The sequence below is a fragment of the Phaethon lepturus genome, unplaced genomic scaffold (genome assembly GCF_000687285.1).
Source record: "Phaethon lepturus isolate BGI_N335 unplaced genomic scaffold, ASM68728v1 scaffold13017, whole genome shotgun sequence".
Classification (NCBI taxonomy): Eukaryota; Metazoa; Chordata; class Aves; order Phaethontiformes; family Phaethontidae; genus Phaethon; species Phaethon lepturus.
In genome coordinates, this window is record NW_010552580.1 from 27,304 (window position 1) to 43,329 (window position 16,026).

General features: G+C 38.1%; 1 protein-coding gene across 1 annotated transcript in view; it reads right to left on the minus strand.

The window, feature by feature from the left end:
* LOC104624010 (vitellogenin-1-like) overlaps positions 1-16,026 on the minus strand; it is a 43,109-nt gene that overhangs the window by 24,442 nt on the left and 2,641 nt on the right. Inside the window, 10 exon segments of the mRNA XM_010291260.1 lie at positions 3,095-3,192; positions 3,278-3,495; positions 5,569-5,787; positions 7,353-7,475; positions 8,553-8,718; positions 8,831-8,988; positions 9,087-9,237; positions 12,022-12,173; positions 12,870-13,031; positions 15,202-15,453. Of these exon segments, the coding sequence (XP_010289562.1) occupies positions 3,095-3,192; positions 3,278-3,495; positions 5,569-5,787; positions 7,353-7,475; positions 8,553-8,718; positions 8,831-8,988; positions 9,087-9,237; positions 12,022-12,173; positions 12,870-13,031; positions 15,202-15,453 (1,699 nt within the window).

Consider the following 16,026-nt stretch of genomic DNA (forward strand, 5'->3'; position numbering starts at 1 on the left):
TGAGTCTTTGACCTCTTTCCAGAAAAGGAATGCTTAAATTCTCAGAAATTATTTAGCCAAAAATTAAAGAAAAGATTATAATTCAGTTCACAAATGTGTGGTATTATGAATACTCATGCCCTTCTCTAGTGCCAGTCTCTATGTTTGAGATAACATCTTGCGAGTCAACACCTTTCCATTCTCTTTTGAATCCATGTATGCAGACCAGGGTCTGGATGGTCCTTTACCCTTGCTTATTCTTCACACAAAATTGCTTTGTATCAGATCATTGCGACTGATTTTGATTTTTTAATTTCTCAGGACATTTCAACTTTGCATGTATCTGAGAAACAGTCTGTTGGAAAAACAATCCACTTAGTCTACTAAATCTGTATGAACTGGCATTTCACTACATCATCTTCGCTCTTTTGCTGTATGAAGCTCCAGTGCTACCCAAAATCTAGGTTCACTAGCATCTCCTACAGTCCGAATATATGTATTTATGCCACCCTATCGATGGCAGAGGAATCAGTGGAGAACCTTCAACAGATAGCAAGGAGAGATGACCAAAGCTCACATTTTAATGCTGATCTTATAGAAAATAAAAGGCAAAGCGATGCCACACTGGAACATTACTAATAAGCTGACTTGAGACTTGGAAATGTGAAGACTATTTTTTCTCTGACAAGCTTAACCAGAACAGTCTTAGGTGTTATGTGGACTGAACACTAAAATAAAACACGGTACTTTTAGTGAATTTGTTAAGGCTCTTTTTTTTGGTGGTCTAACCCAGGAAAACTGTTCATTAAAAAACTCATGGTACTTACTGATAGTTAAGAAGTGTTACCCATAAATGATTAAATGATTATACAGATTTCACCGACTTGAAGAAAGCAGGGATATTTTCCATACCTCAGGCATTACATAGCTCTAATGCTCTAAGAAAATATTTACCGATGAAAAATCCTACTGACACAGTCGCTCTAGCCAGTTGACTGTGAGAATGTGATGGCACCTGCATATATCTGACTAAATGTCTTGCCCCAAGGAAGAGGGAAAGAAAAATAAGCGATCAAAGCAAGCAGTCTTTGGTATTTATGAACATTAGTACACATATGTCATTATAGAACTCTGTAAAAACCTATGTATATTGAAAGCCAGATTCTGTAAGTCCTTACATTGAGCTGAACCTGGGTTATCCCTTTGGTTTCAGTAGCAGTGTCTAGCACATGAAGTGGCCATGTGTGACAGATTCCACATTAGCAATAGGTTCAGCTGACATTAGTGCCTGTCGTTAAAAATTCTGCACCTAGTACCACAAAGATTTGTGAAGCTGAGGGCACATTTTTGCTTTTATCAAGGAAATAGGTACTGCATTACAGCCGTCACTATGGTAACTCTTCCAGAATGGACTCACTGAAACACATTTCACCCATGGCTAGTGGTGACAAATCAAATCAGAAAGCTGGAGGATGGATCCTCCTCCCACACCACTGTAATAGAAGATTGACTTCAATTAGCTAACTGAGTTATCCAAGTCTAAGGTTAGCATGTGTGAGAAAAGGGTCTTGCTCCTTATTCTTCAGGATGAGACGTTTAAACATCACATATGCATTGTAACCAAATTTCTGACACTGGTCTTCACCAAGAAGTAACAGCAGTTTACTGATGTTCTGCATTTTCAGGCTACAGCCAGAACGAAGTAATCTATTTCACATAGCCCTCTGCCAGCTACACTCATGAGTACTGCACCCTTCTTTCTCACTGTGCAAAAATTCAGATAGATTAATTTTAGAAGGAAAAATAAAGGAGGAAATGAGTACCTAAACCTAGAAACACATATCTGCGTATTACTGGAAAATGTATCTCTCCCTGAATGCATTTTAAATGGTACAAAAGTTCACACGATGCGTATTAGTGATTGTATTTCTTTGGGCGCTCTCTGTCTCCACTTCTGAGGCGGCAAGCATGTGTGTTGTATATTACTGTGATTGTTGTGGTATGTATTATATTTATGTTTCTTATAGAGCAGATTAAATGGTCATGTAAAAACCATGAAACAGGGGCAGAGCAACATTAAGATCTACAAAAGTCTTTCAAACCACTCCCTCCATCCAAAAAAGAAGGCAAAAGTACTTGTACACTTAGAACTGTGGATTTCAGATGTTTCAGTGTCTCTTTTTCTATTGATTACTTTGAAAAGAATCTTTATATGTACCAGTGAATAACAAAAGTGCTAAAAACATCCAAGTCCTAGATAAACAGCATGTGTAAGGAGACAGTGTTTGTAGATATAATCTCCCTAGTCTGCCAGCTACATATGCCAAATCACTGAGGCTGTCATGGTCATTTACATAGGGGATTTGCTTAAAAAACCTCTACTGAGAAAAATAACATACATGGAAATTGGAAATAGCTACAGCTTGGCCCAGCAAGAGCTGTCTTCTAATGTGGTCCTCTCCTCTCTGACTACATTTTTATGTGCACCTCCTATGGATGTAAGGGATCAGCCTCCAGATCCCACATATGGATCTGGTCATTCCAGTAAAGAATTCTGGTAGGATGGTGCAATAAAAATCTTTAGACAATACACCTGAGATAACTGCTCCTGGGTGTAATGAATTGCCACAAAACAGAGTTTGCTGTTTCACTGGGCACTGCTGTTGGGGTGAAGAGTATTTAGCATCACATTTGAATTCAGCAAGAGTTGTAGGTGTTCAGCACCGGTAGAAATTAATCCACTTCAGCAGTAATTTAGGTCCCTTCTGTTTGTTTGGTGCTGAACAATGGTATGAAATTGTTAAGCACCACTGCGACTAAGGCATTTGATACAGGAGCATGTGCCTCACCAGCTAATGAAAACAGAGGGTTAGAGCCCCACAAGCCCTCTGGTAATTTCATGCTGTCAGTGTACAATGCAAAACACACAGGGACCTAAACATTCTCCAAATGGAGAGCCTGAGATTTATTTTTTTTTTTTCACCGAACATAGGAGAATATAGAGGAACAACACGCAGCTACCCAGCCGGCTAGGAGAATTGGGTTCTCTTACTGTATGATTTTTTTTCAGGCACTGACATGTATATATTTCTCTACAAAATCTTCTGAATCTTACCTTTAAATATACTGAAGCGGAAAACCTTGCTGAACTGATATCCAGATCTGTCGAATTTGGGACTTAATACTCTTATAACCATTCTGCAGGCAGAAGCCCTGAAAAAATTCAGTGAGTGCATTAACACCTCAATCAGTTTGCCACAAGTTTTTTGTCTAGGGAAGGGATGCAGATTTTCCTTACATCACTTGAAGATCTGGAGCTGTGCTTCTACCCAGGGCCCTCAGGTAAGAGTAGATGAAACTTGCCACTTGCATGCTAGGTTCCTTCAGCACAGCATCAGCTAATGTCATCAGTATTGGAAGACCTGGCTTGGTTTCAAGCAAAACCACTGCAGCTAACTTTCGGAGCCGAGGATGGATTTTGTGATTCAGGAAAATCTCAAGGGTAATAGCTTGGACCTGAAAATGATAGACACATTCAAATTTACAGTATGTTTGAACATTTTGTTAATAACCATTCATCATCAGTGAATGATCTCTTCATCACTAGTGCAGTAAAAATTTATTTAATTATTATGGCAACAGTGTTCCTGGTTTCATAGTCTGAGGGCTGGAAGGGGCATTATGGTAATGTAGTCTGACTTCCTACACAATCAAAGCCAAGGAACTTCACTCGGTGACTAGTTTACTGGATGATCTAGTCTATTATCCTTTTTTGACTATAGCAAAACATATCTGTAGCATAACCACTTCAGGTAAAAGAGATTTCATGGATCCATCACATATCTGAGAAGTAGTTTCAGTGATCACTTATCCCTACCCATAAAGGTATGTCTTATTTCGAATAATTTGATCTCCTGGAGTCCTTTCTGCTAGAAGAAAAAACAATTTACTACCAGAAATCTCTATGTCATGTTGGCAGTTTAAAACTGAAAGTTTATGCAAGAACTGTAATTTTCACAGTGCTACTTCTGACCAATGTGTTTGACCCTGGCAATATTCAGTATTAAGACTAATTTTGTACTAGAACCTTTCCAGTTTCCATGAACTGAACTTAAGCCTTTGTTTCCAACTTCAGAATGGATGTGGATGGTGTAACACCATTCTCGCAGCCCCTCTGTGCAGTCCAGTCCTCCCTGAGACAGTACACGTCCACACTCTCTAATGAAAACTTTGATCCAGAAAACTTCGACAAACTTCGGAAATACCCTGACTGGTTTTATTAATTTGCATATGTTGATTATCAAATACCAAGGTAAAAGCAGTGAGAAGGATGCAGTAGCCTCTTTCTAAATGTAACTACCTTTTCCAATTAAACAATAAAAAAGACAGACCATGTATTAAGTCTGTTTAATGCAAATATGGTGTGTAGCTAGCTGCAAAGCAGGCATTAAACTGGTTTTTGAACAATGAAAAAACTGGCCACAGTCACTAACTTGGTCCAATTCAATTTTCTCCAAAGAAAATGCATAGAAAATGGAACTAAACAGTGGTCTGGGTCATATGTGAAAAGCTGGCCAAAGGGCAATCAGAGACACAGCATTGCTGTCAAATTAGCTTTTTTCTTCCCCAGGAAATACCCTAACTCCTACCCTTGTCATTCTCTCCTCCCCCTGTGCTTTTCCCCATCTAGCTCCTGCACTCTGGTAAATTGTTTCTTTATTCTTTTTCTTAAAAGCATACCCTGGCACACTATTGTCTGTGGATCAATGTATGTACTCAAATTGGGAGTCATATAGAAAAAATGAGTACAATGGAAAAACTGATACAGATTGGTAGGAGAATAGTTAATTAAAGCTTTTATTTTACTTTTTATATTAAGAATAGTCTTACATAAAACAAAAAATTTCAATATCAGGAAAAAAAAAATCTTGAAAATGCAAGGTTTCCTTTTAGAAGAAGATTGCTTTAAGGTGAAAATGATTGTAAAGTGATGTCTTTGGTGAATGAGAGTATGCCTGTGTAACTATTGTATGTGATACCTAATCATTAGCTCATTCAGGAACAAAAGTCACATTTAGTAAATGTTCTGTTTATGACTTAAACCCACACAATGTCTGTAAATTTGTAATTAGGATGCAAACTTCTAGTATCTATTTACAATAAGATCTGGTCTTGAATTACAATTATATGTGACACTTAGTATTAAATGTCAATTCTCTGGAAACCTTGTTTTGTGGTTCTCTCACATACCAAAGTTGAAGTAGCACTAAACCCATCTTGGTCAATAATTCAGCTTTCTGTCTAGTGTCCTTGGAAAATAAATGTTTGCAGTGGAAATACTGATTTGTCTTCAACAACAGCATAATGAATGTATCCTTTTAATGGTTTTTTTGTTGCAGTCTGAAATACTAGAGGTTAATGTCAAAAGGAATAAAACAGGCCAACTAAGGAACAGGTAAGTATTCAAAAAAAGAAAATATTACAGCTATATTTGAAAAAAAGGTCTGCTTCCCCCTCCTGACCCATCATTGATTAGCAGCCTTGTGTTGGCTTATCATAAGTGCAAAGGAGGCAGCTTTGTTTCCTTACCATTTTTGGGTCTTTCATGCCTATGTTTTTCAGGGCCATCACAGCAGTTGCATGGACCTTGATTGGCAGATCTGAGGCACTAGCTGCATATCCTGGCAAAAATTTCTTGATGTGCTTGATGCTGGCTGGATGTCCTACATTCCCAAGGGCTTTCAAAGCCAGGGAAATCTCTTCGATGTTAGACTTGCTCAATGCCTCTCCTGCAAAGCCATGAAGTAACTGAAAAAAAGAAAACAAATCTTCTGTTGAGTTCAATCCCAGCTCTTATCTATATGCCATCCCCCAGCCTCTTCCAAGGTTTGACTTTGATAATTTCAGTTTGTTCAATTTGCTTATTTTAAACATTTTCAAATTCTTTTTGTCCTCATGAATAGGACATTTTATTCATAGAACAAGCATAGCCAAGAAAGTTGAAAGGAACAGCTTCTTCATCACTATGCCTTAAAGTTATCAAGTAAGATCTTTTAAAGGAAAAAGTAATGGCTAAGACCTAGTTCCTACTGCCTTTCAGGGTGAGTTGGGAAACCTGCAATAATGCTGTTTGAATAGGTCTGTCTAATGGTTGAAGACATTTGCTAAAACGCAGATAATTAAATTCTTCAGACCCTTAAATAAGATTCCTGAAGATATGGCTAGTGGTGTTGCTCTTAACTTCAGCTGTGACAGACACTTTTTAGTGCCGATCAATAGCTGGCAATGAGATCACCAGGACATTTTACAGCCTTTATTGTAAGCAACTGGATCACACCTATATTTACGTGGCAAGATTTGAAATAGTTGTCTGAAGGCAGCTGAATATGAGAAAAGACCTAAATCTTAATAGAAAACTGTTTTTAGTGCTAAAAAATTACTCTAAAAAAGACACTTTGAGATGTTATAGAATAATTTCAATACAGTTCCCATGCTTTAAAATACCACATTTGAGATCCATTGATGATGCAGAAACAGTCCATTTGATAGAACTTATTGAGTGAATGGATATTTGAAATACATCGAATAAGTCTATACAATCATTTGCTTTGGGAAAGAATTTCCATTCCCTGGCACAGGGCTTCACAGATTTAATTAGCTCAAGAGCATTGGTGGCAATTTTAGCACAGGAGATGTGCATAAGAATGTTGGCCATGCCTGTGTACTACAGGAAAAAAATCATGGCAGCCACGTGCTGTGTTGGGAACAGCCTGCTCTTACTGGTGATGGTGGACTGACCAGAGTCGAAGATTGAAAACACCTATTTCTTTTTTCCTCTCTCTCACTGACTGAGTGTCTGACCTCTGTAAACCCTGACATGCATCTCTAGAAGGGGGAAATTTGTTTACTGCCTAATTGTTTTCAGGCCCATTGATTAAAAGCAGTGCAGAACAGGGAGGGCATACTATTATTAAAAGCTTATAGTCTGTGTGGATGACTGGGCTCTGCTTCTGGCTGAGGGGTGGGGGTATGTGACTTTGGGTAAAAAACTGAGCTTTTGTGTCACTTAGTTTATTTATAAGTATGTATAAGTACTTATATTTAAAGTATTTCAGAGCAGTGCCGTGGGACTTCATTAATGATTGGCAATAAAGCACTTGGAGATACTCAGATAGAAAGTGCTATGAATTATACGCTTCTTCCCATCACTCTCTTTCATGTGTTAATCTAAACATAAAAAAGCTGTATTTAACCAACTGGGGTTCTTTTCCCCAAAGAAACACTGTAGTGAAGTGAAATACAGGTTTCTGAATAATGAAGAAAGAATTCAAGGCTTAATTTTTCTTTTAAACGATAAATAACAATGTGGTTACCTGGAGACATTCAGAGCAGGAGTCTGATGAAGAGCACTGTTTGTGGCACAGGGATGCGTAGCTGAGATGGCAAACCTTTCCGAGTACAGTACTTGAGCGTGGGCAATGTTTTTTCACAATGAGCTGGGGAGAAAGCAGTTGTTTGTTACCACTATTAATGAAGAGCAACAACATTAAAAAACACGTTCCTGCCAAATGCAAGGCAACACCAGGCGTTTGATATTTTTGTATCAATGAATTTATTGTTAATCAGTGGATATTACTGTATTTGACAACGCAATCGTAAAGTAATTCCAAGTAACATCTGGAAGGCAGATCTGTTGCTTTTATAGTGTTTCAAATTTAAATTTGGCATAGGCTGTAATCCAAAGGGAGGAAATCACCCAGTTATGGAACGGAAAAACACACATTATTCAAGAAACATTCATCATTGTTTTATAATTGCCTCAGTTACAGGTACAAAAAACCTTGAGATACATTGTGAATGGACTGCAGTACTTTGGACAGACAGAAGTATTTCGTATAAACATAGGAGCTGACAGGAGGCACCAGCCCACTGCTTCCTTGAGTGGGAAGCAGAGCATCATCGCACGGTAACAGCCAGGCTGTCACGGCTTTTACAGAGGGTACCACCCTGAGACTTGTAGTCTCTACCTAGGGTAGGCAGAGATAAGTTCCTGCATCTGAGGGTAGAATTAGACCCTGTAGAATAGGAAAAAATTGTAAAAATCATTAGACTTTCTCCTATGTAGGCTCCACATTGGCATAATTCTCTTGATTTCAATAGATCCACTGTAACTTATGCCCATCCTGCTAGGTCAGTCGGGACGAATACACGGATATAACAAATATGTATTTCTTACTCCATAGTCTTTGTAGGCACTCAGTTAGAGACCTAATCTGATGTAACTATAAAGTACATTTGAACAAAGAAAGACTAGAAACTGCTGTTTGCAGTAATAACCTCTGTCACTGAGGGGTATTTTACTCTTTCTTTCCTGTTTCATTCTGGATTCATTTCTGCCCTTTTGATTTGCATTCTCCTCCCCTTAAGACAGTCAGGAAATAAACTCCTTTCAACCTCACTAGAGGATATAAAACCTTTATATTTTCAAAGCCTTTACAATCTTGTCAAAGGAATAAATATGACAGATACTAAAATCAGTAAAAAGTGATTTGAGAGTGTTTAGAGAATCCTACTGTTGCTTCGTCCATCACGTCCCGAGTTGGTGTGCTTGAGTGCAGAGCCACAAGCACTGTCTGGGCTGCTTCCCAGTTGGTGACTTCTTGCCTTTCCATTTTATGCCTCAAGAACCTGAGTGCACGGTGACTGGCAACCGCAGGAATTATATCCAAAATGTAGCGCCTGTAAGGGAAAGGCAAGGACCATTTTCCAGATCTGCATTTGAACGTGGTCATTCCAGACAGCCTCCAACAGAGTTTATCAGCCAAAGAATCACCACTTGTGTTGCTTGTACCTGTACGCCGGCCGACTGGAGAACTGCTTCCACACTGACTCGTAATTCTCCTCATTTGCTGCACGGAAGAGGTGCATAAGCTTGAGGACTTTTGCTGGTGCATCGCTGGGAAGCTGTTCAGAGGTGGTCTCTATTAGGTCTTGCAGACTTTCCTCTATCTGCAGGAAGATTAAAATGCACGAAGCTCACATGCACCATTTCCCACACGCACGGGTTCAACCTCCAACGAAGAGTCTGTCCAGTAGCTGAACTTTACCTGGCTTTCCACATTTTTTATTCTGAATAAGTGGATAGGAAGCTGAAGCAATTCGCTGCCAAACTGGTACTGAAGTGACCCACGATTCTGGAATACTTTTGGTGGGACCTCTGCCATGTGCTTTTGCACGTCCATCAAAGCAAGTTTCTGCCTGGAATGGAGGAACCCAGGGAGATAACATCACAAGATGCAGGGTACAAACTAAAAAGAGAAGAGTGTTTCTGCCTCCCTGCATTGCAATATGACTGAAGTTGTTTCAAAAGGGTTTTGTTATTGAGGGGCAAAGGTATTTACAAATAGATACCTTTGGACAGATGTTCTGATGCTCAGAACCGTACTCTGAGAAGGTGTGCACTTACACAACAGGGCTCAAATCAGAGACGGCCTTTGGCAGTAAGATGGCTTGAGAATTTAAGGACGAAGTGGGAGGTGAGCAGCTGTGGCCTGAAGAAGATCACAGGAACTGTGTGTCATGTTTTAATTAGTAAATTACGGATTAGAGAAAAATAACTGATGTGAAAATTTTTTAGAAATTATCACTGAATTTAAACCTTTTAAGAAGTTCATAAAAGCTCTTATGTGTCTGTGCCTCCTCAAAGCTTCAAAAGTAATTGAAAATTGAGATATTGAAATTGAAAATAAGAAATGCTACAATCTTTTTACTTGAACTATTAGAATTCCCTCCCATTTTTGCCTGGCAAGATGAATGTCCTGGGGACTGCAGAAGAGAAAAGATTCTCATAAAGTTTAAAATTGGATTTCCCAAACAAAAAGGGCCAGATAAATTCAGGATTAGTCTCTAGAAAAGTTTTTGGAAACTTTTCAAGGAGCACCAAACCTTCATCCTTTATTATTAAGAATAATTCCAATGAGAGACTGTCTTTGTAAATACTTTCTATCTTTGCTACATTTTCAGCTAAAGAGATGCATCCTATCCCACCAATTATGTTTAAAATAGGTTGTTTAGGGCATTATAATAAAGTTAGGCATTTATACTGAACAACTGAAAAAATTCCAAAAGCAATATTGTTGTACTACAGAGTATCTCAAAATCTCTGTAGAAAATTGGTGTGTTTATTTTGGAATCCCTACAATGATCTTCTGTATCATTTCTATCCACTCCTTCCATATGGATTGCAGAGAACTGCTGTAGAAAATAGCATATAACTGCTTTACAGACAAGCCACTGGAATTTGAATAGAAATTGCTACAGAATCAGAAGAGATTTTTTCTCTCTTGAAATTTTATACAATGTTATTGAAAGGGCATTTGGGTCAGAAAGTATATCGTCAGGTACACTTGGACAGATTTAACTCTCCTTTCCAGAACACAATGAATCTATTATATCATCTTCTTCGTCATTTTGGGAAGAGATATATCTGCCTAGAATAGATGGGAAAATGTTATACTCTGAAGAAAAGAGCAAATGAATATTAAAGATAGGATTAAAAATATGAAACAATAGTAACACTTCTCTTGCCTTTGAAAGGTGCTGCAAGAGGCTTATGCTGAACAAGTCTGAAAACTCAGCTCCAAATTTTTTAAGTCCTTGATGTTAGATTTTCCTTTTTTTCTTTTTTTTTTTTCTTTTTTTTTTTTTACACAGAAACTACATTGTAGAAATAACTACAGTCTGAAGACTTGGGTGACCTATCCACATCTTATATTTGGCCCTGTCTCCTGGGCAATGCAAAAGATCTAGAGAAAATGTGGAAAAGTAAAGGCGCTACCCTTTCTGGGGTCTCGATACCCGAGGAAGAACAATAAGGAAGACAGTCTATGCAGGCTTGCAGAAGGAGAGTTTAAATTAGCAAAAGTCCATTGGCTCCAGACTAATGCTCACTCACAACAACATATAATTTGATAAAAGCACTACCGTTGTATTTACCTTCACCTTGATTGCGTGAGATAGTAAAGCCACTTTCACCTTTACTCTTCTTTACTGGTTGGTTTGGGGTTTTTTTTTGTTATCCAAACTGAACATGTTCATCATATTAATGAAGTTAATCAGTGATTTATTGACATGTAATTTCTAATATTACAGCTTACAAAACTGTATATATATATATCAATCGATTCTTGCAGAAGCTAATGGAGCAATGCAAGATTACAGCAGCTGGAGTGGGACTGAGGTATATCTTCTGTACGGTGACCCTTACGCAAAAAGCCTCCCTCTTCAGTAGGGCACCCCTGTCTACAGAGTCCATCACTAAAGCATGTAACTAAAAATTTTTTCAATAGGTGATTTAGAAGTAGATTAAAAATTTTCAGACACCGAAAATTTTGGGGCTTGATCTAAAAATGAACAGGGGTTTTATTTCTTAGACAACTGTATTCTCACTTCACCCCAAATTTGTTTAAGAGATACACAAAATTTGCTGTTGAAAAGCAAATATATTTTACATGTTTTGTGCCCAGTCTTTTTGCAATAAACCCCAATTTCCTATCAAGAAACTGTTTTGATGGGAGATTTGCAAGCAGCCCACTGTACTTCGGAAGTATATCGGAATCCAAAGTCCTATCTAGGTTTCTTGTGAACTAGTCTCCAGGGTCTCTTACTGCATTATTATTTTCCAGGGAACTCTCTTTCAGTGAGTAACTGTCTTTCAAAGTATTTCACTGCAAATATATTAGTTCTCAATTTTTCAGATGGAATTACATTTGTTTTGGCTTTTATGACATAAATCAAATATCCCTGAGAAATAAAATAGTCAAACCCTGCCAAGTTTAGCTAACAAAATTTGGATAGTGATGTGCATGTTTCAGATTTACAACTAACAGTGAAGGTTGTTTTTATGAACTGCTTGGGATTTTATGTAATTAAATACTGGCAAACAATAGGCTGTGGAAGTAAAGGATTTATTTCAGTTATGGAGTTTGACCAGATTACTGAGATGCTGAGTTAGTTGCTGAATTAAAGGCATATGTACAGTACCTTGCTTCTACTATAGCATTTCCTCCTGTTATCTCGTTGAAGGGTGCAAACTGGTGGATTTCCTCAACATCAGCTTGTGTAATCACAGCCTCATTACGTGTATATTTAATTTTGTAATTGTAAGTAGCAGTTGCCTGGGAATTCTTGTTTCTCTTCATAATATAAAAAAGCAAAGAAACAAAGAAAACAGAAAGTCATTGAACTTCTAAATTCTGTGACTAGAAGCTATTACATCACCCACTTCAACCCACTTATTTTTCAGGGCTCTTTTGTTCATTGTCCATATGAGCGCTTTATGTGAATTTTGCATGCACGCTTCCATGGGAGAGGTCAGGCATGCTGCCTGGCTCCGTTACTTTTACTGCTAAGAAGCGTTAGCTGGTTTTTCCCTTTCCCAAATATAAGTAATTGGTTATTCCCTTGTGATGGAGACACATTTTCTGAGGAGAGCAGCAGTATAACGCACATGATTTCTTATTTCAAAGACAGGATTATAATAAATTGCAGCAGTACCTATCTTGAATAGCAGAAACTGGACATTGTGACTATTTTTTTTTACTCAGCAGAGTAGGTGAATTAACTCACGCTGATAATTAATGGTTTCCAAGCCAGCTAGTTTAAGCTAGCTGAAATCTGAAATCTGTCTACAGTAGATGACAGTCTGCACCACAGACCTCTGCTGCTCTGTGGATCTGATTTTCATACAGAAAAAAAATGTTAATAGCTAGATACAGCAGAGCTGACTCTTCTCTTATTCTAAGTGTAACAAAGTGAGAGAGGACATGGATGCCGAATGGCTCCCTGTATATGAATATAAAATACATATTCATAATACCACTCTAATTTACCTGCTGGCAGGTCTGGCATGGATTAGTGTATGCTGAACCTGTGACCATTTGAACTTTCTCTTCACAACTGTTCAGGTCCTTGGATTTGGTCACATAGACTAGGTTTGCTCTCTTGTTTTCCTGGATTGCGTATGTTGTGTTGCAAATGCCTCCGATCCCAGCCTGCCAAAAATGAGAATGTGATCAGAGAAGTTCACCTCTACACAGAGCTGCATCAATTCCCCACATGGGATTTCCTGTTTAATTCTGTATTCCTGATAGCAATGAATGCTTTTTTACCTATGGTACTCTCCAGCAGCAAAATTGGCATGATTGTTGCTTTCATTTCTTTTTTACATGTACAGGTTTCCAGTAAACCAAATCAGAGTTTCACTGAGAGAACTAAAATTCTCCAGTTTCACTGAGACAAGATTTGGAGCCTCAGAAAAGGGGAGTAACAATTTCCAGTTAGAGCTGCTGATTATGAAATACAATTTAAGGAATATTAGTAAAAGGTGCCAAAACAATTTGATCAGTCAGAATAAAATCTCAACAGCAAAGTGTTTTAAGGTTGGAGATGACATTCTGCTCCTAGAATTTCATTTTATAGCCAGCTTATAAATAGCTATAGAACAGGCCTTGCAATATCAGATTATCTGTCACAATATGAATAGCAATAATTAAAAAGAATTTCAGGATAGCAGAGTTTTGATTGTGGGTTTTCTTGAGTTTGCAGTTTTAGCTCACATCTTCAATAACACTTCAAGCATATATATTTATAAGAGCGCTCAAATTTCCTCAGTCAGTGAGGATATTCTTGGAAAGGAAAATATTTGATTGCATTTTAGGAGGAAGGGTTATTTTCATGATTTTTTTATTATTATTGATAGCATAGCCACTCCAGAGAGCAGCTCTGGGCTATGTCAGAAGAACAAAATGGTCAGAAGAGCAAGTGGTTGGGAGGCGAGACATACCCATTTCACCTTTAGCTTAAAAATACTCCTGAAGACCCTGTGGCTTCGGCAAGGGGTAGAAATAAGAATTGCCTAAGAATTTCTGAAAGACTTGTGCTCTGCAAATACACTTGTGGGGCTCCTCTGCAGACTGCATGGTGCGGTAGAGACATCTGGATTTTAAATGGGAATGTCCAGCCCACCGGGCTCCGTGGGATGAAGTAGCCTACTGACTAGATGGACTTTCTGGCTGTGTGCGGTTCACAGCTGGCTCAGATACCCTTACCCTGCACCCTGCGGGATGTGATGTAGACTTTCCCAGGTTAGTCCTTTAAACCTCTCTGCAGCTCAGATTTTAGGATTAGTAATGCTTATCTTCCTTTACGGAGTGACTTGAAATTTTCAAGGAAGGGTGCCAATGCTCATTAATCAGTTGCTGTCTGAGAAAAGCAAAGAAAGCTTGGAAATGATTCTAGGAGGCGAAGTCACATATATTGCTCAGCAGCGAGAGTAGGACTAACTGAATTAGAAAGAATGAAGATGTAAAACTAGATACGAGAAAATAGCACTGCAGAATATGTGACACCACCACCCAGGTTTCTATGCGCAACAAGCAGCGTGAAAATATTAAATCACATAGTTCCTTCCCCAGAAACAACTTTACTTACATAAAAATAAATTTTTAAAAAATTAAACTTACTCCTGTCTGCATTTTCAATAAAAGTAACATGAAAGTATAATAATTTCAAGGTTTTTGCTGATCTCTGAATCGAATGTAGTCTAATCAATGTAAATATGGTTTCAGAAAAACTAAACACTTTGCAATTTCTGTGGTAAATAGTAATATCGGATGATTTACTTTGACTAAGATATTAAAACCTGAAAAACAGTGGAAATTCCAATAGAGCATCAACTGCAGCTGTCAAAGCTATTACAGTAATGTCATGGCATATATACTGTTTTCCTCCTAAAAGAGGAGCTAGAAGAGATTAAAGTATATATGATCGGTAAAAAAGTCAAATTACTCTTATTTTAGCTTTAACCTTGTGCTGTATGTTTTGTTTTAATGCAGTATTCAAATTCTATGTAGGCTTCAGTTTTCACAGGAGTTTACTTTCTCTAGAATCACAACCCAGATTTTCTAAGGGTCTGAGACTGCAACTGCATTTTCTGAAATACTTCGATCAGCAAGATTAAATATGTGCTATTCTGTTGTCCTGTTTAGCTACAGCTCCATGAAATGTTGTCCCACAAGAAGAAATTCATGATTTCCCAAGCTTAGGTGTTTCTTGTTAGTGAAGTTTATATCAAGGATGAATTCAGAAAATGCGGTAGAAGAATCTGAAGAGAAGGCTTATTTATTTACAAAGTGACCACAATGGCCAAAACAAAAAGCTCACCTCCTGTAAGCTGTACGAATGCTGCATCTTCTTTATACTTAGCTCCAGCACATTCAGAATCCCTCTGTAAATGTTCAGACCATCATCCGAGACAGAATCAGGAGCCATAAGGTTTCCAACATGGCCATTGCTATACTCAAACTTGATGGGATTACTTAGTTGCCCAGTTAGTACCTGAGTCAGTTTGAGTGATCGAGAGAATGAACTGGTAGGCCAGACACCATTGTACTCTGCTGCTTCAATTGAATGAATCTAGAAGAGAGGGGGAATATAATTCCTCTTTAATTTTTTCAGTTAACTTTTTTCAATGCACGTAGGCATCTAGAGCTTTACTCTAGAGTAAGGAAATAAAGAGTCAAAAATACACTTCTAAATAACGCAAAGCCTCTTCAAAGGCAAAACTTAAAAGCTGTCATTTAACATAGCTAGTATAAATATACATACTTCCATATATGAAAGGAGAGGGAGTAATGCAAATGACTGTGATACTTCCACAGTCACTGCACTCTGCTCTGTTTCCTAGATAATCCATATTGTCAAAGGTTGACTTGTATGAAGAAATGAGCCGGAGAAGAGCTGCATGAAGCAGGTTGCTACCCAAAAGTAGTATGGAAGACCTGCAGAAAATTGCAGGAGAAAGTTAATGTTGCATAAAGCATCATTAACTCCTGTTGTGAACTCTGTCGTCTCCCTTGCTGGGGTCACAGAGCACAGACAGCAGTCAGAAACTAATAACAATGTGGCTGCTGGGCCAGCCAGATAGTCATAATTAGTTTGAGCAGCGGAGAGCAGATTACAAAAATTGTCCTTTCCTACCAGTTTTGC